This window comes from Lynx rufus, unplaced genomic scaffold, assembly GCF_022079265.1.
Source record: "Lynx rufus isolate CCGP_SWC_20201006 ecotype Redwood Valley unplaced genomic scaffold, mLynRuf1.p SCAF_16, whole genome shotgun sequence".
Taxonomy (NCBI): domain Eukaryota; kingdom Metazoa; phylum Chordata; class Mammalia; order Carnivora; family Felidae; genus Lynx; species Lynx rufus.
Window position 1 is genome coordinate 24,024,934 of NW_025814830.1, and position 23,182 is coordinate 24,048,115.

The window sequence follows — 23,182 nt, forward strand, 5'->3', positions numbered from 1 at the left end:
GAATCATGAGTTCAAGCCGCACATTGGGCATAAAGCTTGCTTAATTTTTAAAAAGGCGGAGAGAGGGGTGCCTGGGTGGCTCAGTCATTTAGGTGTCTGACTTCAGCTCAGGTCATGATCTCACAGTTTGTGAGTTCAAGCCCTGCATCAGGCTCTCTGTCAGTGTGGAGCCTGCTTTGGATCCTCTGTCCCCCTTTCTCTCTGACCCGCCCCACTTGCGCTCTCTATCTCTCTCTCAAAAAGTAAACTTCAAAAAAAAATAAAATAAAATTGGGGGCAGATTATTTAAAAAAATGCAATATACAAACCAATTAAATCCTGGCTTTTAAAAAAGGCCACGAAAGGGGTGCCTGGCTGGCTCAGTCAATGGAGTGTACATCTCTTAATCTCAGGGTTATAGGTTTCAGCCCCACATTGGGTAAAATAAAATCTTAAAAAAAAAAAAAGTCATAAAAGCTTCTGGGGGACAAATGAGAAAATTCAAATCAGGAAACCAGATATTAGATATTATAGAATTATTATTAATTTTTAAGGTGTGAAACTTTATCATAATTATATAGGAGAACATTCCCAGTTTTAGAGATGCATGCTACAGGCTTAAGTATTTAAAGGTAGGGTGTCATGAACTCTGCAACTTACTTTCACGGTTGAGAAAAAAAATTTATTTACACAGACATATGCACAACTTAAGAAATGGCAGAATGTTAACAATTCTTGATACAGAGTATATGGGTGTTCATTGTACTCGTCATTCAAATTTTCTATACATTTAAATGTTTCATAAAAAAAAAAACTGGAACATAATAAAGTTAAGGAGTATAAATGCAATGTGGTACCCAAAATAGTTCCTGAAACAGAAAAATGACATTAGCTGAAAAGCTGCTAAAACAAAAGTCTATAATACAGTTAACATTATTGTACTAATGCAAATTTCCCAGTAAAGGTACCATGGTTATATAAGATGCTAACATTAGGGGAAACTGGATAAAGGGAACTCACTGTACTATCTTCGGGAATTTTCTGTAAATCTAAAATTATTCCAAAATAACAAGTCCTTAAAAAGTGGCAACCAGTATGTAAAAGCTAGAAGTTTTCATTATATTTTAATATGTATATAATCAAACAACTTTGAGATCCAGTATCTGTAACAATGATCTTCCACAAACCTCCAGTTTGGAACAAAGAACCTCCAAACATGAAACACGTTGCCAGGGACCGTGTACTAGACAGAAGGGAAACACGTTCGCACCCACTGCCTGGACACCAGGATCAGACAGGGACCCGGTCCTCCAAGGAGGGCGAAGCTGCCATCTGGGCCGCAGCCACCTTGTTTTCCTAGCCCCAGGGAGCTTTCCTTAGTTCAGCAAAGACGTGGATTGAGCTGCCTGCCTGAGCAGCACTGACTGGAGATCTATAAAGAGGAGGGACATGACAGCATCAGTATGTGTCCCTCTTCCTGGTCTGCAGAGCCCCCAGGTGACTGACGCCTTCCAGCCACACCCACCTCTGCAGGAGGAGTCTGACCTAGCTGCAGCCCCAGCAGACAGACATATGTGTAATTCTTGGGGCGTCTTAAAAGCTGTTCATTAGGGGCGCCTGGGTGGCTCAGTCAGTTAAGCATCCAACTTCTGCTCAGGTTATGACCTCCCAATTCGTGAGTTTAAGCCCCGTGTCAGGCTCTGTGCTGACAGCTCAGAGCTTGCAGCCTACTTCCTATTCTGTCTCCCTCTCTCTGCCCTTCCCCCACCTTAAAAAATAAATAAACATTAAAAAAAAAAAAAAAAGCTGTTCATTCATATTATCTCATTTAATCCTGGCACCTGGTGCTAGCCCTCATCTTACAAAGGGCTAGAGGACACCTAGTCCCATCCCCACCTGTGCTGTCATAAACACTTCACCCAAAGGTCCCTCTCGATCAGCAGGAGAACTGGGTGCCTCTCCCTTTCAGGTACCCTAATACCTGACTTCCGCCAAGGCTGCCCCACATTGACCACAGCCACTCTTTCCTCAAAATCTCTGCAGCCCTTACACTGTGACTAGAAGGATGTGGTTGAAATCCAAGCAAAAGTCTACGACTTTTTGGATCGTGTGGTGAGTGAAAACACAGAGTGTGGAGCTTCACGGCTGGTGTGCAGTCGCCACTCCATCACGTACCACTATGTGACCTCATCCAGGCTAATCACCCTCTGAGCCTTGGGTGACTCATGTAGAAAACAGATAATCTCACTATTAGCCCACAAGGTTACTTGAAGACTAAATGAAATTACCTCAACGCCTGGGACACAACAGGAATTCAATACATGGTAACTATTACGGTTATACCTTGCAATGGCATGCTTCCTGTTTTCCTTTTTGTTTTTTTAAAAACTTTTTCTCCAGGGCACCTGGGTGGCTCAGTCGGTTAAAGCAGCTGACTTCAGCTCAGGTCATAATTTCACGGTTCATGAGTTCAAGCCCCCGAATCCGGTTCTCTGCTGTCAGCGTGCAGCCTGCTTTGGATTCTCTGTCCCCCACCCCCCACCTCTCTCTGCCCCTCCCCTGCTCGCTCTCAAATAAATAAGCATTAAAAAATATATACATTAAAAAAATGTTTTCTCTAACTATTAGTCCTGGAATTTGGGGATGAGCCGGCCTTCAGAAGCCAAAGAGGGCCATCTTAGGGGTAAGGAAAATTCTCGAAATTTCCTAAATGTGGTCTGTCAGATGAGGAACTTCAGAATTAGACACATTGTCTGGGTTCCCAGAAGGGTGGAAATCACTGACCTATGTCTATTCCATGTCTTGCCACCATTTTATAAAGATCTACCCTTTATACCACAACCACACCAATGTATATCTTGCAGAGCCACGTTTGACTAAAACACAGAGGACTGAAACTTATTTTTTTTTAAGTATACTCTACCCCCAACATGGGGCTCAAACTCACAACCCTGAGTTCAAGAGTCCCATGCTCTATCAACTGAAACAGCCAGGTGACCCAAGGATTAAAACTTTAAAATGGCAGGGGCACTGGGTGACTCAGTCGGTTGAGAGTCCACCTTCGGCTCAGGTCACAACCTCATGGTTCGTGAGTTGGAGCCCTGCACTGGGATCTGTGCTGACAGCTGAGAGCCTGGAGCCTGCTTTAGATTCTGTGTCTCCCTCTCTCTCTGCCCTTCCCCTGCTTCTCCTCTCTTTCTCTCTCTCTTAAAAACAAATGTGAAAAAAAATTTTTTAAATGGCAGTACGTTTCAAGAAAAATGTTTCTTGCAGGGCGCCTGGGTGGCTCAGTTGGTTAAGCATCTGACTCTTGATCTTGGCTCAGGTCATGATATCAGTCTGTGAGTTCGAGCCCGGTGTCGGGCTCTGCACTGGCAGCAGGGAGCCTTCTTGGGATTCTGTCTCTCCTCCTCTCTGCCCCTCCCCTGCTCATGCTGTCTCTCTCTCAAAATAAATAAATAAACTTAAAAAAAAAGGGGGGGAAAGAAAAATGTCTCTTGTATAAAGAACAAAGAGGGACAAAGGCTTGTTTTCCTAAGACCTGGGGCTTCAGCACCAAATCTCAGGAGAGAACTCAAACATAACAGTGAACTAAGAGGAACTCTGGGCAGCGCCTTTACTTAGGCTTGGTAAGCCTGAATGACTAGAAATGAAGTCAGCAAAATGCCTCCTTGGCTGCCTTCCACCTAAGCCAGAGTGCATCTCAGCTCTTACCACCACCTTTGGGCCTTAGTGGGGTTGGGGGCAACTTGAGGGCCTCTGGCCTCATGTCTCCCAGCCATACAGGAGGGAAGGCAGCATCAGAGAAGAGCTGGCCAGACCTGCACTGAGAAGGAAGACAGAGAAAAAGCCGTTCTTCCCGTGCAGCCTCTGGGCTGGGTATCAATCAGTCAGTACCTTAAATATGACCGGTCAGGTTCCTGTCCTTCTGCCAGGCAGCAGAGAGGCTGTGGGTCTCCTTGAGCCAAGCAGAAACAAAGCGCACACCTCTGAACGATGTCAGGGATACTCAGGCGCACAATTACACGACACTCAACCTCATTAGAAGATACTCCCTTTGCCAGCTTCTTGAAATCCTTCTGAATAGTCATAGTCAAGGACAGTTTCTAGTAGTGCTGGTGTCCCATTAACACCTCTCTGACCCTTAGTAATCTCCTTTCTTAATGTTTATTTATTTTTGACAGAGAGAGAGAGAGAGAGAGAGAGAGAGAGAGAGAGAGAGAGAGATGGAACATGAGCAGGGGAGGGGCAGAGAGAGACGGAGACCAGAACCAGAAACAGGCTCCAGGCTCTGAGCTGTCAGCACAGAGCCCGACGCGGGGCTCGAACTCACAGACCACGAGACCATGACCTGAGCCAGAGTCGGACGCTCAACCGACTGAGCCACCCAGGCGCCCCAAGTAATCTCCTTTCTTTTTTTTTTTTTTTTAAATTTTTTTTTTAAACGTTTTTATTTATTTTTGGGACAGACAGAGCATGAATTGGGGAGGGGCAGAGAGAGAGGGAGACACAGAATCGGAAACAGGCTCCAGGCTCCGAGCCATCAGCCCAGAGCCCGACGCGGGGCTCGAACCCACGGACCGCGAGATCGTGACCTGGCTGAAGTCGGACGCTTAACCGACTGCGCCACCCAGGCGCCCCAAGTAATCTCCTTTCTTAACCACAGAGCAAGTCTTAAGCGTAGAGACTGAGACAGGCATTAGTTTCTAGCAGGAATTTAGTGACACTCTTTTGCCTCTTGACATGTCCAATAGCCTAGAACTATTCTGACCATTACAGTAGCCACTAGCCGCATGTGACTACTATGTAATTATACATGACTACAGTCATTTAAATTAATTAAAATCAAACAAAATTAAAAATTCAGTTCCTCAGTCTTACCAGCCACACTTCAATAGCCACATGTGGCCACACGGCTGTAGAACATTTCCTCTGTCGCAGAAAGTTCCCACCGGACAGCATGACCCCAGAATGCCACTCACAGCTCACCTGCCTACTCACCTGGCGGTGGTGCTAGAAGGCCTGGCTTTTCCCCAAGTAGTGGGCGCTTCGCACGCTTGGGATGGGGGCATGGCAAAGGAACAGGTCTCCTGGAGGGGGCTGCTGGAAGCAGGGGAGGGACAAACAGACCTTTGGGGTTGACCAATCCTGCAGAGCACAGACACCAAAATATAAACAGGAAGATACAGGGTGAACCTGGTTCCAGCTGCTCTTCCCACAGGGACTTTTCCTTAATCATTAGAAAGGGCCGGAGGACGGAGCACCTGCCACACACACAAACCTCAGCTCCTCCGAGCTCTACCAAGTCCTCTCTGGGACCAGACTGTGCCTCAGTGGTTGTGCAGGGGTCAGCAAACTAGTGTCTGGGGGCCAAATCCAGCCTGCTGTATGTTTTGGTACAAACTGTGAGCTGAGATAGTTTTCTCATTTTTAAATGGTTATATAAGTATGTACATAATATCCTTGATTTTTGCTTCTTGGCCTGCACTAAATATAACCTATAACACTAAAAATAACCTATTTCTATCTGGCCCTTTAAGATGTTTGCAAACCGGGGGCGCCTGGGTGGCTCAGTCGGTTAAGCGACCGACTTCAGCTCAGGTCGTGATCTCCCAGTCCATGAGTTCAAGTCCCACATCGGGCTCTGTGCTGACAGCTCAGAGCCTGGAGCCTGCTTCGGATTCTGTGTCTCCCTCTCTCTCTGCCCCTCCCCTGCTCATGCTCTGTCTCTCTCTGTCTCAAAAATAAATAAAAACATTAAAAAAAAATAAAGAAAGAAGTTTGCAGACCCGTAGTCTAGTCCACGCGTGTCTTGACATCCTGGTCCTCTACCCTCACCTTTTCACAAGTGGGTTTAGTTTCAAATGTTCTGTTTTGACACTTGGAATATATTTTCTCAAACATCCGAAGCAGTGAGGTTCACAGGTCATAAAGGCAGATCTATAACGTACCTGAAGCACTCTGTTCCTGAGGATCGAACATCCATCCGCCCAGAACACTGGCCCGGACACAGTCACAGGGATCTAACATATGGTCTAGCACCCTGTCTCTTCTCTCTTGGGCAGTTGGTCTGCCTTGCCCAGTCCTCACCCTGTCAAACAGGGCTTTTTTTCCCACAGTTCACACCAAACCATTTCTGAGGGTCTGAAAGAATTTTGTTTTGAAACTTTTGGCAAGGATGAGAAGCAATTCAGAGCAAAAGATCTCCTCCTAAGCCCTTCCTTCTCTTCTTAATTCACTCACTTCTCACAGGAGCCAGGTGGTAAGAATGCCCAGAGGTGGACCAGGGGCTGGCCGAGGCACAGGGAGGCATGGTGAGAGTAGCAGAAGGAAAGAAGGAACAAACATAGGACAGCAAGAAAGCCCAGGCTGTGTCAGGAATGAAGAACACCTGAAACTATACTCTCAATCATCCTGAAGGTTGCCAGGTCAGACAGGGAGGGGTGCCCAGAAATATTCGTCCCTAGGGGCTGTGGATCTTCAGCAGAGACTGACTTTGCCAATAACAGATGTACATGAGTACCGCTACCAAAGCAAGAGGGCACATTCCCTCTATTCTGAGCCACAATAATACTCAAGGTGGAATAATACTATGCTTGTAAGAAAAATCTGGGGCTAAAATAATCCCTGCTCACATAAAAGACCAAAGCAATATTTGACTCATGCCCAAATGCATCCCAGGTCCAAGTTTTATTCGAGGCCCAAGAGAAAAGCCACCGTTCCACAGACTTCTCTGCCAACTTTGTCTTTAACATGGCAGACTTTCATCCATTCCTTCCCTGCTGCCACTGCTAACACACAAGGAGAACACGAGAGGAGACAAAAGCATCCAAACGTGAGGAACAGAGAAGGAAGTGACTAATTAGAGGTAGCTGCATCCCAGGTGCCTGCAGAGGAGTTAAAACTCTTTATCTTCAAGAAACAGGAAAGGCTCAGACACTCGGGGCCCCAGGAACCAGGGCCAGACACTGGGCTTGACTGGAAGTCTGTACCCCAAGTGGCTAGTCCCACACCCCGTGTCCTCCCAGAGGAAGAGATGCACGTCTGATGAACGTGCTTGAGCAGCAGGATCCAGTTCGGCCAGAAGTTAGTCAACTGTGGGGCTTTTCGGTTATGGAAGCCAGTCAGGTCTCCTTGTTTGAAGCTAACTGAGTTAGGTCCCTGTCACTTACGATGGAAAAAGTCCACAGTAATACAACCTCATTTTAGGCAGATGTCAGATACTATTTAGCACCAAGGGCTCAGAAAAGCCTCGAAAACACTATGGAATTCAGAGTGCTTCTTAAGAGAACTGCGTGTAAGCCATTCTAAATGTGGCCACCAACCCTGACAAGAGAGCTCCCTGTGTTAAAACTTGAACTTCGGCAACTCATTCAAGAGGAATTGCATCCACTGAAGCCCCAGGTGTCTCCCCCAGGCCTCTGAAATCCTAACACTCAGACTATGACAACAAACATGGCAATGGCTCTAAGCTGTCCTGCTCTCTCAGGGCGATGCCTGGAAAGGCAGCAGAGCTACTGCTATCTCTTATTCCTAGAGGGACGCACTGACCTGGTAGTGAAAGGAGGGCCCCTCCTGGTCTGTCCCCTAACAACGGGGGCCTGGCAGGAAAGGGGGGATGAGGGCCTGAGAAGGATCCCTTTCCAGGGGTTGGAAGAAGTGGAGGCGGCTTGCCCACCACTGGGGTATTCCTGCCTTGAAATGAGGGATGATCACTGCCAGCCAAAGACTTGGGCGTCTCAAAGCCTGGAAAAACGAAGAAAACAAGTGGTCACCAGAAGTCTGCTACAGAGGCCAGCAAGCTACACAAAGAACACTCCGGGAATTTAAGGAAGACCTTCGCTTGCCCTGATTGAGAGGTTTCTACGATCAAAGAGAAGCAGGATGTTAACTAGACTCACTGTGGTCATTAGACAATATATACAAATATCAAATCACTATGTGTACACCTGAAAGTAACAGAACATTAATATGCTTCTGTCAATCAATTAATCAATTACATAGGCACCCAGGGGAAAAAAAAAAACCTATTGTGTTATAAGTTTATGAGCCCCCCCACCCCTGAGAAAAGTACAATAAAAAATGTACAAAAGTAAAATACATTGTGAATTTTATAAGATGAAGGATTTCTTTAAAGTTTTAACATGGTCCTAGAACCTCAGCTGTGTTTTCCCACAGGGGACACGTGATTATTATCTTCTCCTCATACTTAACTCAAAACAAGTAAACTGGGGGCACCTGGTTGGCTCAATTGGTTGGGTGTCCGACTTTGGCTCAGGTCATGATTTCACAGTTTGTCAGTTTGAGCCCCACGTCGGGCTCTGTGCCGACAGTTCAGAGTCTGGAGCCTGCTTATGTGTCTCTCTCTCTCTCCCTGCCCCTCCCTCACTCATACTCTGTCTCTCTCTCAAAAATAAATAAACATTAAAAAAATTTAAAAAACAACAACTAAAAAGTCTCCATTTTAAGGAGTTTGGCTCATAACTGAAATGCACTTTACAATCTTCAAGATTAGGAACTGCTTCTTCGTGTTTACCATACACTTAATAATAACCTACAAATGTCTCAGTTAACAAGCTGAAACTTCGAATCACAAAAGTAAACCAACAGAGAAGAGAAATTATTTCCCACATGTCCACCTATATAGAGAAGTCATCCTATTTATATATTAGAAATCTGATGCAAAAGGAAATTTAGCTTGAGAAAAAGCATGTTAGCCTGTAAAAGTTAAACATTAACATAGTGTAATTCCTATGCGGAACAAGTTCATATCAGACACCTTTATATTACAGAGGTATATTCTCTCAATTAAATTAAAAAGTTCCTAGTTTTTTTCACATAGCAATTTGTAGAAAAGGATTTTCTGGGGTTTAAAATGGGGGAGGGGGAGAGACAGTGCCAAATACCTTTCAGTTGCCCTTTCCTGGTCTTCAGGTAGTCAATGAGCAGGTTTAACTCATTCCCATGCAAATGCTTTCCCTCAGTCAACAGGAAGACAAGGTGCTGAATGCCCAAAGGGACAGAGTAGCTGGGAAGGTGCTCCCGAGCCAAGAAGTCGTCCAGGAGATCTCCAGCCCGCAGAGCAATTCCAGCATGTTCCTGCTGCTCCCGTTTAGAGAAATATCTCCTGTATTCTTTAGCTACCAGCACCAGGGCATCTTCCAGAGGCATATGACGATGTACTGAGGACAAGAAAGAGCCGGCTTTACATCAAATGGCTGCCCTGATTTCGTTTAAAATCAGAAAATAACGTTAATCCAACTACATGTCGTCTAAACTGTGTCAGCTTTCAGTACGATGTGGTTGCCTATCGATCCGACGGTCTGGGACCCTCGGCAGCAGGTGCCCGGTCAGATTTCAAAATCAAACATTACATTCTATTTCAAAATTATAACATGTGTCGCTTGGTTTACCATTTCCACACAAACCCTCTTTTCACAGCTGGACAGCTTCATGCTACGCTGATGAGAGAGAGAGAGACAGACAGAAGGAAAGAGAGAGCAAACAGGTGCCATGTGTATCAATGGGAATTCATAACGCTAAGCAAATCTAGCCTAAAAAAAAGACAGGTTGTAACTTCAACCACTGCTGGCTACTAGGAAGGTTTAAGGGCAAAAAAATCCTAGAAGTGAAGGTGTCTGATTTGGTTTCAGTGATCAGGGTGGATGACTTGAGAGGAGTGTGATCCACAGAAGAAACAAGTAGAAGCAGAGAACAGAGCCTTTAGAGAGGAGAGCAAGTGTGAAATGGGGCTGCTGGTTTTCACTGCAAACCTTTTAGTGTTTATCTTTTAACTCTGTGTATGTAACACTTTGATAAAAGGCAGACAGACAGACACAGACAGACAGACAGACACAGACAGACCTGCGGTGCAGGGCTTCTAGGCTCTGCCACTGTAGCCTGGGGAGAAACCCACCATCGTCTATGTGGTTCTGCAGTCTGGCTCAGGCCCATGGGATCTTAAATCATGTTAAAAGCCTTTCCAGGTCAGGTCACATATATATCACATATAAAATAAGTTCTAGATACCAGGAATGGCTTTTAATGGCTACAGTCAATGCATAGGTGTTTTCTGATCTCTCCTAGGTTTACCTATGGAGAATATGACTTCTTCAAAGTTTAATTTTAGATGGAAGGCCCCACCCTGTCTTGCCACGTATCACCAACTTCTGAAAAATTTAGGGCCCAAGGGGCACTACAGAGCTACAATGGAGATTATGGTATTTGGCTAAATCCTAAGCAGTGTTTATGAAGGTTACATTTAGGACGAGATATGAATACATATTTGCCTTCACGTGCTAAAGTTTCATTGTCTGTCTTAAATGTTTGTCTCCGCACAGGAGCAGCTCCACGGGCTTCTGAATAACGGCTACACGTGAGGTATAAAACAAACTGTCAGCTCTAAAGCAATGTGAAAGAGAGGCCAGCAAAGACTAATTTTGCTAAAACAGATGTAGCTTATAAAAGAAAACAGAGTGTTCTTTTTACATATCATCTGAGTTCAATAATTAAATCCATGGATAGGAAATGAAATATGAACCTATTAATACTATTGTAGACATGAAAAAGAAACCCTTCTCACATGCTTTTTAAGTAGTGCTGGCTTTGTAAAAGTGTTTTCGTATCCGACCAATCATTCAACCTACTTACTTTAGTGAGGATTTCCTAAACCATCTTGCATGAACATAACACATGTGATTAGTCCTCTACACAACCTATTCAGATCAAGCCGTTCCCCACTCCCACCCCTCGGAGATGGGGATTCGTAATTTTCCGAACCTAAGTGTGGTTTAGTCTTATTATTTGTTTAACATAAATTAGACATTTTCTATGTTTAAAAAAAACCATAGTGGGAACAGTATTCTGCAAGAGCTGGCTAGGTGGGTGTGGGTTGGAACACAGCGTAAAAGTAAATGGAATGGTCAGAAAAAAAGACGTCCTAGCAGCCTCAAAACTATGGGAAGCCGAGTGTTCCTCACTGTTGTTTTTTCAGACTCAACATTACAGCTGGATTTTAGGACACCAATCTGACACCGACTTCTCTGAAGGCTCCAAAGTCACAGGCAGGATATAAATCCAGCTCCCATACTCCACTAGGTCTCTGCCGAGGAGAAAGGTCTCCTGACTTAGCAGTGAAAACCCTACGCTGCTATGGAGACACAGCTGGGATGGGAGAAGCCTGCCCAGCTGCTGCTCACCTGGCCACAGGAAGGAAGCAGGGTTGACAGTGCCTAGCACACATGAGGAACTCAGTAAGTGAGTGTGGACTGCACAGAATGGTGCCAAGAGCTTCTAGAAAGACGAGGACTAGAGCACCTAGGCTCGTCTGGATCTGACTCCAGAGAAGCTGCCAAGGGGCCCTTCACAAGGCAGATGCCTCTCTGGGAGCAGCAGCTCTGACCAGGAGGGAAAGGTGAGGGTGGTCTAGGATGCGTGCATCTGCCTAAGTCTATGTGTTTTAGGGAGGAAAAGAGAGTTCATTTTTGTGCACTCTCATGAGCCTAAGAATAAAGAAATGTTTGAGGTATCACAGGAAAGGCAGAATCAGCAGAAAAGTAGTCTAAGAGAATGCACAGGACAATAAACATAACATCTTTTAGACTTACCATTGAGCATAGAAAAGATGGTGGTGAGATTTGGTCAAAAACTTTAACGGAAGAGAACTGACTTGTGGGGGTGCCTGGGTGGCTCAGTAGGTTAAACGTCTGATTCTTAATTTCAGCTTAGGTCATGATCTCACGGTTCATGGGCTCGAGCCCCATTGCTTTGGGATTCCCCCTCTCCCTCTGTCCCTCACCTGCTCGCGCGCTCTCTCTCTCAAAATAAATAAACATTAAAAAAGAGAGAGAGAATTGACTTTTTACACAATATTTTGCACAATATATCCTGACAAGTAAGGAGCAATGAAGATGATTTAAGTTTCAATCACCTCTGATACACAGGAGAGTATTTTGTGATACCTATTCAAGTCACTGTTTCCTCAACTAGATCCAGTTTAGTTACTGACAAATGTGAACCTTCAAAGTGTACCAGCATACAAAGAAAAACTATTATATTTTTAAAGCAGGATCTATTTTAAGTGATAGTTCTAGATTAAGCTTAACTTACTTTTGATAGACTCATCAAGTATAATTACGGTGCAAGAGGAAAGTTCTACATTAGACTGTTCGACAAGAATGCAAAACGGGGACCCATCATCTTTAACTTCCTGGAGTGCTCGCGTAAGACTCGATTCCGAGGAGAGGTGAATCATTTCCACCATAAGGCCATGATCCTGCAACTGATGACCTATGCCTGTTGCGTAGTCCCTTAAAAACAAACAAAACGTCACACACACAAGAAACAGGTAGGTTATTTTCAATCAAACAAAAGGGAAAAAAAAATACGTCACCAAGCAGGTGTTCCATAGATATTTTGATGACAAATTTAAGTAAGTGAAGTGTAAGATACTATATTTTTACTGAACTTGAATAAGTGAAGTGAAAGATGCTGTAGTTTTTCAAAAATCATGCATGCTGTACAACTTGTTTTCATTCTTAGACACACTGAAAACAACCAAAAGTACATTATCTGTCTGATGGGATCAGTTAAGAGAACTGGAGGCAACTCTACCCAAAGGAAACTTTCCTTTCCGAAAATGTGGTGTCCTCAGATGGTTGACTATGTACAGAATTTTATAAAGAAAGCTAAGTATGTCAAAGTCGTGTTTTTGTATGACATGATACACTGCATACACACCACAAATGTGGTCAGCATTTTTCAAAATGGAATCGTTCCAGAGTTATTTGATGAAGTCATTTCAATTTAAAGTACATGAAAGAAAATTTAGGATTTATTGTAAAGAAGAGATAAGACTATTATCTTCAGAAAAATAACAGAATGCTCATTTACAATTAGTTCCTGGGACAGACCAGTATTTCTTAAGATCACTGCCACTGAGACAACTCCTTGCTGAAGAGTAAACAGATGAGGGGTGCCTGGCTGGCTCAGATGGTGGAACATGTGACACTTGATCATGAGGTTTGAGCCCCACATTGGGGGTAGAGTTTACTTAAATAAATAAGCAAATAAACAAACAAACAAATAAATGCATGTAAACAAACAAACAAATGCATGGCAAAGAAAAAAAAAAGAGAGAGAATAAATGGATAATGCTGGAGTTAACCATCTCAGTTAATATCAACCATCCCATAACCAACCTGGGATCAAACCCCAGAGTCATCTCATCTCCCATTTTCTCAGCCTCAGTCTTCAAGTCATAAAGAATCTACCCCAGACCTCTCCTTCAGGTTTATGCTTCCCCTGTGCCCAATACTTGCTCAGAAACCTGAATAGAGGGGTGCCTGGGTGGCTCAGTCGGTTGAGCACCTGACTCTTAATTTCTGCTCAGGTCATGATCTCACAGGAGTGAGACTGAGCCCTGCGTCAGACCCCTGGTTGAGTGTGGAGCCTGCTTGGGCTTCTCTCTCTCTCCCTCTCCCTCTTCCTCTCTCCCTCTGCCTCTCTCACTACCCCTCCCCTCCTCACACTGTCTCTTTCTGAAAATAAATAAACTTTAAAAAATTAAAAAACAATTAAAATGATGGCAGGAAAAAATGCTTTCCAGGCGATTTAGGAGAGTATAAATGATTGCAGAAAGTAAATTCAAGAGGAAAACAAGAAAAACAAGACATGGTTCATATTTACAGAGTGAGAGCCTATGAGTTAAAACTATCACAATAATAACTCATGCTGGAGGGTATCATTTGAAAATTAATTACTGTTTTGGAGTATAAAAGAATGAGTTTAGCCAACCAATATATCACTGCAAATCTTTCCAACATCAGAGTGACAACAGAGCAGGCAGTGTGGCCTAGTTCTCGGACTCCCTGGCAGATGCAGCCTGCGTGCGGCCGAGGAGTCCCTAAGCTGCACCCACTGAGGGTCCTAATCCATGGCTAGCTGCCAGAACTGCAGAATGCCGGGCGGAGGAGCGGTTTCTGAATACCACCCCAGATGGAGGGGGAGAAGAAAAGCAATCTCGAGGACTCCTCTCTACCACACAGTGCCGCACTCCAATCAACACCCAGCAGGCCTGGCTCTGAAGACGGGAGAGCGGCAAGGGCATCCGGGTTCGGGAGTTGAACGGCGCTGGAGCCCACAATTCTGAAAACGGTACAAGGCGCTACAGGTCAGACGTGACGCTTGCTACAAGTTCTGAGAAAACTGATTTAGTCAAAGATGAACGCAGTTTCCCTGGCTGATCCAAACTATTGTACCACAGTTGCTAAATGCTGAGGGAAAACCAAGCTACTGTGCATGCTGAGCTCTTACTGCCTCTCGTTCAAAACTGGTTTGAATTACCAGATGATCAGCTTAATCCAGGGCATGTCTGGTTGTCTTTCAATTATTAAAGGTAAACCCTATAATTTTCTAATGTAAAAGGAACTGGCCTCTCCCACCCTCCCCATGCTATGACTGACCTCACTTCTTCCAGGATGCTGTCCCTCAAGATCCAACCCAAATACCCTCCAAACGAGATGAAGCTGTAAGTTTGCTTTCACAAACTTCACCAGTAAAGATGCTATATCTACAAATAAGTTAGATTTCTGTAAAGCAGATATCACAGAATAAGCAAGAATTCTGAGTCATTTTAAGATTGCCAATTTTCTCATAAAGAAAACCAATGCTGCCTTATGCTGAGTTATGTTTTGTGCATGCCTGGTCTCCTGGTCAGGAATGATTAGTTATCATGTCTGGGGTGTGCAGTTTCACTCACTCAGTACCTAGCCTGGAGTTAAGTGTGTATGCTTCCAACCAATCATTTGTCTACATGCTCCTTGCCAAGCACTACGAAACCCGACATAATCCAGAGACACAATTATCATCACACACTAAGTCCCCTGTCTGCCTTCAAGTGCCAGCCAATGGTGCACAAGGTCAGGGCACTACACGGACCCAAAGGACAAGCTGGAGAGAGCCAAGAGAGCAGGTGACCAGGCCACAACTGCGCTTAAGTGGGCTGCCTGAGTTACAGGTATTAGGTGGCCTACACAAGTAACAAGTGTTAGTTGGCCTGCATGAGTTTCAGGTGGAGAAGAAGGATAAGGCATCCCACATTGAAGGAAAAACAGCAAGGATGCAGGCTGAAAGGAATTCAACAAGCAGCTAAGAAATGAAGAACCCTTGTCTGAAATTTCAGTGAGGCCAATTTGTGGCATCCTACACTAGACTGTCTGTGCCCCAAAGCAAACGTTTGTCTGTTATGTTCATTAAAGTATCCCCAGAGCCTAGAATAGCTATGCCTGGCACACGGAACCCAGCCCTGAAAATAGCCTTGGTTTTTTTGTTTTTGTTTTTTTTTCCTGATTATAAAATTGATAGATACTCATTATAGAAAAGTCAAGCAATACAGAAAACTGAGTAAGACAGTCATTGTCAGAAACCTCCCCATCCAGATGCCTCTGTCACCAGTTTGGTAAACCCAGCAGCACATTCTTGTAATTCATAGAGCAGTGTTCTAGCGACATTTTGAAAGTCTTTCAACTCTCAGTGACTTATGTATTGTAAGGCTGACTACTTAATAATTCCATTTGTACACATTCTCATTCGACAGGATAAAAAGAAATAAATATACACCTCTGTTCGTTGTTGATAGAAACAATAACGCAATCTGAAGGCCTCTCTTGATCACGGGCTTTCTGAACCACTTGATAAAAGTGCTGGAAAAGCTCTTCTTTCCATGTGTTCCTGCCGCTGGCATCCCCTAAAAAATATTGACATATTCATGTTTTCGCAAGGGCAAAGGCAATCACTGAAGGTTCTCAGGGTTTTTTACAAAAGTGGAAGTGAATGGCAACCCCTCTAGAAGGAACAGATGAGGAAAAGAGAAGTAGCTTCTCAGCAAGACTCTTACCTAACTGAGTGGACTGGTATCGCTCATGGTTCTCTTCATTCCTTTTTGAATAATCAGCCACATTCTGCCATAATTCTTTAATGCTATTGGATGAATGAAAATAGAATAGTTTGTGCAAACGTAGTTTCCCTCTATGAGTGTGTCCCCAAAAGCCAAAAAAATAAATACCAGGCCACCTAGCACAATCCATATGCACCAAAATAAAGGTTGTGTCTACACAGAGGTAAAAAGTCACTCAATAATCTGTGCTCATTTTAGAACACTGTGAGTTTCTGGGATTTTTCTGCTCCCTCCCATTCACTTCCTCTTGCCTGTTATGATGAAAAGTACTATATGGAGCCACCGATCTTTGTCAAGTCAGACCTATACAGAAAAGAGACAGACTCAGACTTCAAGGTGTTTATTTTAAAGGAGAAGAGATCATTTTACCAGATGTGTGTATCCTTTGAGGTGCTTATCTCTGAAGGTCTTCATTGGATATGGGTAAAAAAATGAGTCAACAAGATCTGCTCACTTTACTCCTAAACAGTCTACGGCTCCTGTGAGCAAGCTATTTTCCCATGCTAAAGGCATGCAAAATAGTGCACAGATGCTGGGTAATCTATTAGCCATCTAAAGTAGTCCCCTTTGCTGTGATTTAACAGAAGAAAGGGGGAATTCGGTGCACTCTACACCCTAAATCAGGCATTTTTACTGCGGCTCTCCAGCATCCAGACACCAATGTGTCTGTCCACAAGGAATGTCCTGCCAGGGAGAGAACCACCTCGGCAGGCAGCAATTAGTTCCTTTCTCACCAGGGGCATCACGCCGCATGGCAAAGCAGCCATGGAACACGCTCAGTCGAACCATGACTATTCAGCAAGCTGCCAGCAAACGTCAATCCCTTTGCTCTGCCCCTGTACGATTTTCATTCGGGTTCTTGTCCACATCCGATTTCCTGACACAGCAGAGACGTAGCTCCAGACTTTTAGAGGCAAAGCTTTTGCTTGAATCCATGCCTCTCCTACTGCTTGAGACTCCTGAGCTAGACAAGAATGTTTCCTCCCCTCAAGCAGGCTTTATCTTTGTCTACTATCTCTGACAAACACTAACCATTGACTCCAGAGGCCATTTCTTAAGCTGCCTGCTTTCTCCAACCCTTGCTAGGGTGTGTTCTTGCTGGCTTTCCCTCAAACTTCATACACTTTCTTTTAACGAAGTGGTATGTAAACTGCCCACCACCACGCTAAGTAATTAGACGGGGTTGGGGAGTGCCCCAGAAGCTGGTACGTGGCCACCCAGGAAAGGCAGTATGATGTTGAAATTTGCAACTGCCTAGGTAGGAGTCTCAGTGCTGTCACTTACTAATTGGGTAAGCTTGAACGAGTTACTTAACACCATCATGTCTCAGTTTCCCCACCTGTAAAATGGGGCTATTAGAACCCACCTAGAAGCACTGCTATGAAGATTAAATGAGTTAATGCAGGTAAATCCCTTAGAACAGAGTCTGATGCAGAGCAGGCCCTCAATAGATGTGAGCCACTATCACCCATTTCTGCCTTCAGGTTTCCTTCACACCAGAGCTAAGAAAACCAGTCCTTCCAAAGATCACCTACCAGTGCAAGTATTCTGAGCCTCACCGTCAGGAAATGTTACCTGAGAGAGACTGACCCCCATTAATAGTCACTCCTGAATTCTACACTTCCAAGTGCTTCCGCAGTCGAGGAAGGCATTTTTCAATTTTGAATTATTAATCTAATCTGACACAAATCTCATCTTTAATGCAGGCAAGAGAGAGGCCCTGTCAAGGTTCATACATATAAAAATCAATTCAAATACTGTTCAAGGAAAACTGCTTTTACCAAAACTACAGAGGTAGATCCAAAGCGAAAATCCTGAAGTGCCATGTTGATTTACCTACTTAGTTACTTAGAGAATCCACAGCTGAATATAAAAGACACAGGAAACTAAGTAAGACCACCTTCAAAACTGGTTTACATACTTTGGAATACTACACAGTGGTCAAAAACAATGAGGATGAATAATCCTCCCTCACATACTGTTATGTGAAAGAAACGAATTCCGGAACAAAATAGCACTGTGAGCCATTTCAGGTTAAAAATAAGGGGGAAAAGGCCGGGGAGGGTTCTGAAAGGGATTTTCACTTTTTACTATCAAACACTTTTACATCTGTTTATCTATTCCTTGGGGGGGTGGGGGGGAGTAAGCCATTTTTATGTGACTTTAAATTTTTTTTTTTTCAAAGTTTTATTTTTATTTTTGGGACAGAGAGAGACAGAGCATGAACGGGGGAGGGGCAGAGAGAGAGGGAGACACAGAATCGGAAACAGGCTCCAGGCTCTGAGCCATCAGCCCAGAGCCCGATGCGGGGCTCGAACTCACGGACCGCGAGATCGTGACCTGGCTGAAGTCGGACGCTTAACCGACTGCGCCACCCAGGCGCCCCTGTGACTTTATATTATACGAGAATACTGATTCATCTCATAATAAAGTAAATTTCCATATTCGGAGCACGGTTAGATGGTAGCACAAAAAAGGTGGGGCGGTGTGGAAGAAGGGAGTGAAGGGCCAGCCAGTCACCCAAATGGGGCTCCCCTGAGTGGCTCGGGTGCCCGAGTCCCATCAGCCTGCAGGTCTATTTTAGTTACTAGAGTCCAAACGACTATGGAGAGGGAGAAGTTAAAGCAGAATGGCTTAATATGATCAAGCTGACCTGAGGGACTTCCCAAAAAGCAAATATTAATAGCATCAATTTTAACAAACACATAAGTCTGCACAGTAAGAACACATCTAAATTACTACTAAAGCTTTTAGCAAATTGAGCCACAACAATAAAACTTTACCTTAGCATGTCTTCACCCTCCTCTAAGTAGCCCTCTTGGGGAGAATAAGAAGTCGGCAGCAAAGGTTTATACGGCTTGCTGCTAAAAAACCAACAAAGACAAAATTACACTTAAGAAGAAATTATTTCCCATAGCCCACACATTAGTTTCCACAGTCCTGGTACACTCAGAGGTGATTAAATCTTCAGTTAAACTGGATTTCAAAAACTCAAACAATGCTTTCCTCAAGACTTTTTTTTTTTTTTCTCCCAGAGCCTCTATTCTAGTTTGTAATGCTTATTTCTATTTTTGTCTAGTTTGTTTGCACAACTGCTTTTCCAGAGTGGACCACTGAAGGCACAGTTCTGTCACAAGAAAAGAAGACCATTATAAATTTACCAGCAGAAAGGGGCTTCAACATAATGAATGTGATTTGCCCCAGTGAACTGAATTAAAACTAAAAACAAAAAAAAACAACAAAAAAAAAGTAAGAATGTAATGTTGGTGGTGTTTGGTAATTAAAAAAAAAAATCGCTGTGGGTTTTTGTTTTTTTTTTTAAGATTCTCTTTGGTAGATGTTCCCACCAACATCACCATAAATTTTCATGAATTATCTGCCACCTTTAATGTATCTGGCACTAACTCCACAATGGTGCTTATGAAAGAACATGCTTAAATGATTTGTGTGCATCAATTCTAAGTACTAAAGGTCCTCTATTAAGACCACTGTTATGTTTACATACCAAATGCATTTGACACACGTCAACACTGTCCCCCTCATTTAAAAGTCATGTGGTTAACAAATAACATAAATCTAAATCTAAGACAAAAATAAGGGGCAAAACCTAAGAAGAAAATGCCTGTTCCCAATTGTTAGCTGAAAGAAACAAGGGGCTAAACAAGATTTAACTATTATGAATTTGGACCGAGAGGGTTAAAGAGTTATTAGAAAGCTTTCCTTTTCCAAAAAGGATCAGGAGCACAGATGCTCCACTCGACCCTCTTCTCAATGATCCTAGCCAAGTTTGAAGGCCATGAGAAGGAATAAGCAGATGGTTCAATGTGAGTAAGTCAAAAGGAAGTTGCATTTGCCTTATTCGGCTTCCTAGCAACTAGACTGAATGATGCCAAGAAAGCCAGCCGGCTCTAAGGAGAAACGCTGCAGGACACTTGGAACCCAGCGGTCGGGCAGGGGAGAGAAGCCCCCCAGACACCCTCACCTGGCAAAACAAATCCAGTGCCTACTGACACCCACACTTCCCGCCTCGCTGGGACCATCCCCTCCCCTTGCAGTTCCCACCCCAGCCTATCCCGGCCACACTAATGCCAACCACTTGACTACCAGGACAACCTTTCAAACTCCAGTAACATCAGATGAGCAGTCTGGCCAAGCCATCAAAGAATAACTTCCCACTTCTCGATGGGAGGGAAGGCCCCAAGCACTCAACGCACCTCAGCCAGCTGGACAAAGGATTCCGCAGGCCAAAAGGCCTGCGCTCAAACACTGAAGCCCAAGCACTGAGAGAGGCAGACGCGTACGCTGGCTGGGATCCCAGAGGCCTGAGAAACATCCGTCCCAGAGCCACGGTATGTTCCTTTTCTCCTCCTTAAAAACATCCCCTAAGTAGCGTGGAAGCTGGGGGTTCCCAAATGGACTGCTTAAAGGAATCACACTCAGGCAGGAATTTTCTTTGTGTAAGCACATAAACAGGCATGTGAAATATATTCACAATACAATGGCCAAAGGAAGGCTTGGATGTTATTAAATATGGCAAGGTTACACCAAGTCCTGGCAATGCCACTGTATTTCGCCATCTCCTCAGGGCCTCCCGCTAATTGGTGGCACCCATTAAAACTTCAATTCCTCTCCTACTCAGTGGGTAGAAGGTCAAATAGAAAATGGAACTTCTAATTACACATATATCTTGGGAAATGAATACAGTTTCCAACATGCTCAACGAAGATGCTTTCAAATGCATTATATTTAAGCCTTATAACAACCACACAAGCTGGATAATGTCAACCTCCCCACACTTTTTAGAAACAGATGAGAAAACTGAGAGTCAGGCTACATGACTTGCCACACACAGCTAAGCAATAAAGTCCAAATTCAAACCCAGGTGTGTCTGACACTAAAACCCAGGCTCCCTCTTATATCCCATAGCCCAGAAACTCTGGGATTAACCCAGGAGGTCTGCAAGTAAACAAAACAAGGCAAAACAAAAACAAACAGCAATAAAAGAAGGACAAATATAAGGGACAAAGATATTAAGTCATTCTATATTTTTATGGAAAGTAAACTCATGTAAGCATAAAAAATTCTCATTCGAGAACATACAAATATGGCAGAGGGTTCCACAGTGACACGGCTGATTTCTTTCCTTTCCATGCCTCTCCTGGCCATGTCCCAGCAGGCCATCCAGGTCTACCTTTGGATGGACCACCTAAGTAAGAGCAAAGACTGACGTGGAAGAACCAGAATTCTCATACGCCAATAGTCCGAAAGCAAAACGGTATAATCCCTTCAGAAAATCGTCTGGCAGCTTTTTAAAAAGTGAAACACATAATCCAGCCAGTCCATTCCTAGACCCGATAAAAATGAAAGCACATGTCTACACAAAAACTTGTGTATGAGTGTTCCCAGCATCTTCGTTTGTGATAGCCCAAAATGGGAAATGTCCAACAAGAGGATGGGAAAACAAACTGTGTATCCATAGTCTTAGCCTGCTTAGGCCACTGTAGCAAAACACCATCAGCTGGATGGCTAAAACCACAGAAATGTATTCATCAGAGTCCTGGAGGCTGGAAGTCTAGGACCAGAATGTCAGCATGGTCCAGGCCTAGTGAGAGTTCTCTTCCTGGCTTACTGGGGCCACCTCCTTGCTATGTCCTCACATAGCCCTGCCTCAGTGCATACACATGGAGAAAGAGATCACTATTCCTCTTTTTTTTTTTTTAATGTTTATTTATGGGGGGGGGCAGAGAAAGAGGGAAACACAGAATCCAAAGCAGGCTGCTCCAGGCTCCGAGCTGTCAGCACAGAGCCTGATATGGAGCTTGAACTCACAAACCACGGGCTTGAACTCACAAGCTGTGAGATCATGACTTGAGCTGAAGTCAGACACCCAACCCACTGAGCCACCCAAGCACCCCCACTATTCCTCTTCCTTTATAAGGCCAACAAACCTACCAGATTAGGACCCCACCCTTTTGACCTCATTTAACCTTAATCAGCTCCTAAAAGCCCTATCTCCAAATACAGTCAAGTTGGGGGTTAGGGCTTCAATGTATGATTATAGGAAACACAGTCCATAGCACCATAAAATGGAATAGTAATCATCAACAAAGAAATGATATACTGATCCGCCCACAGATATGGATGTATCTCAAAATAATTATTCTGAAAGAAACAAAAAAAAAGAAACCAGAAACTTCTCCTCCATGAAAATATACTATATGATTCCATTTAAATAATTTATATAAATTATATAATATATAATTCATATAAATTCCTGAAAAGTGCAAATTAATCTGTCGTGATAAAAGTGACAGATCAGTTGTTGCCAAGAGAAGGGGGACTTATAGCTGCAAATAAGGATACTTTGGGGGATGACAGTTGTGTTCATTATCTTGATTGTAGTTGCTGGTCTGACATCCACATGTCAAAACTCAGGTTGTACATTTAAAACTTTTTTTTTAATGTTTATTTTTGAGAAAGAGAGAGAGAGAGAGAGAGAGAATGCAAGTGGGGTAGGGGCAGAAAGAGAGGGAGACACAGAATCTAAAGCAGGCTCCAGGCTCTGAGCTGTCAACACAGAGCCCGATGCGGAACTCGAACCTGCGAACCATGAGATCATGACCTGAGCTAAAGTCTGGTGCTTAACCATCTGAGCCACCCAGGTGCCCCTCAAGTTGTACATTTTAAATATGTGCAGTGTATTATTATACATCACTATTATGCATCAATAGTCATATATCAATAAAGCTGAAAAAAATCCAAGCCTCTTTTCGGCTTCATTTTTTTCCTTCTTCAACATCACTGTTTTTTTTCTCTCTCTCTTTTTTTAAGTTTACTTACTTATTTAAATGTTTATTTACTTTTGAAAGAGAGAGAGAGCAGGGGAGGGGCGGGGAAGGGGACAGAGGATGGAAAGCCGGCTCTGTGCTGATGCAAGGATTGAACCACGAGCTGTGAGACCAAGACCTGAGCCTAAGTCGAACATTTAACTGACTGAGCCACCCAGGTGCCCTTATTTATTTTTAAGTAATCCCTATGCCCAATGGGGGGCTCGAACTCACAACCCCAAGATCAAGAGTCGCACACCATTCCACCTGACCCAACCTGGCGCCCCAACATCAGTGTGTTTTCAATGTGTTTCAAGTTTTGGTGCTGGTCAGAAATCATACAGATTCTGATGTCTTTATATGGAGAGAACTTTACACATCTATGGAAAGAGAATCTGTGGAAACACTTCCTCACTGTTTC

General features: G+C 43.8%; 1 protein-coding gene across 1 annotated transcript in view; it reads right to left on the reverse strand.

Moving 5' to 3' along the window:
* Window positions 1–659: 659 nt before the first annotated feature.
* The window catches only part of LOC124511858 (nuclear receptor coactivator 5-like), a 37,917-nt gene continuing 15,394 nt past the window's right edge, over window positions 660–23,182 (reverse strand). Inside the window, exons 2-9 of the mRNA XM_047079249.1 lie at window positions 18,718–18,798; window positions 15,875–15,957; window positions 15,598–15,724; window positions 12,088–12,287; window positions 8,886–9,161; window positions 7,531–7,725; window positions 4,981–5,127; window positions 660–1,411 (exon numbers count right to left, since the gene is read on the reverse strand). Of these exons, the coding sequence (XP_046935205.1) occupies window positions 1,356–1,411; window positions 4,981–5,127; window positions 7,531–7,725; window positions 8,886–9,161; window positions 12,088–12,287; window positions 15,598–15,724; window positions 15,875–15,957; window positions 18,718–18,725 (1,092 nt within the window). The 5' untranslated portion in view covers window positions 18,726–18,798 and the 3' untranslated portion in view covers window positions 660–1,355. The remainder of the gene's footprint in view (window positions 1,412–4,980; window positions 5,128–7,530; window positions 7,726–8,885; window positions 9,162–12,087; window positions 12,288–15,597; window positions 15,725–15,874; window positions 15,958–18,717; window positions 18,799–23,182) is intronic.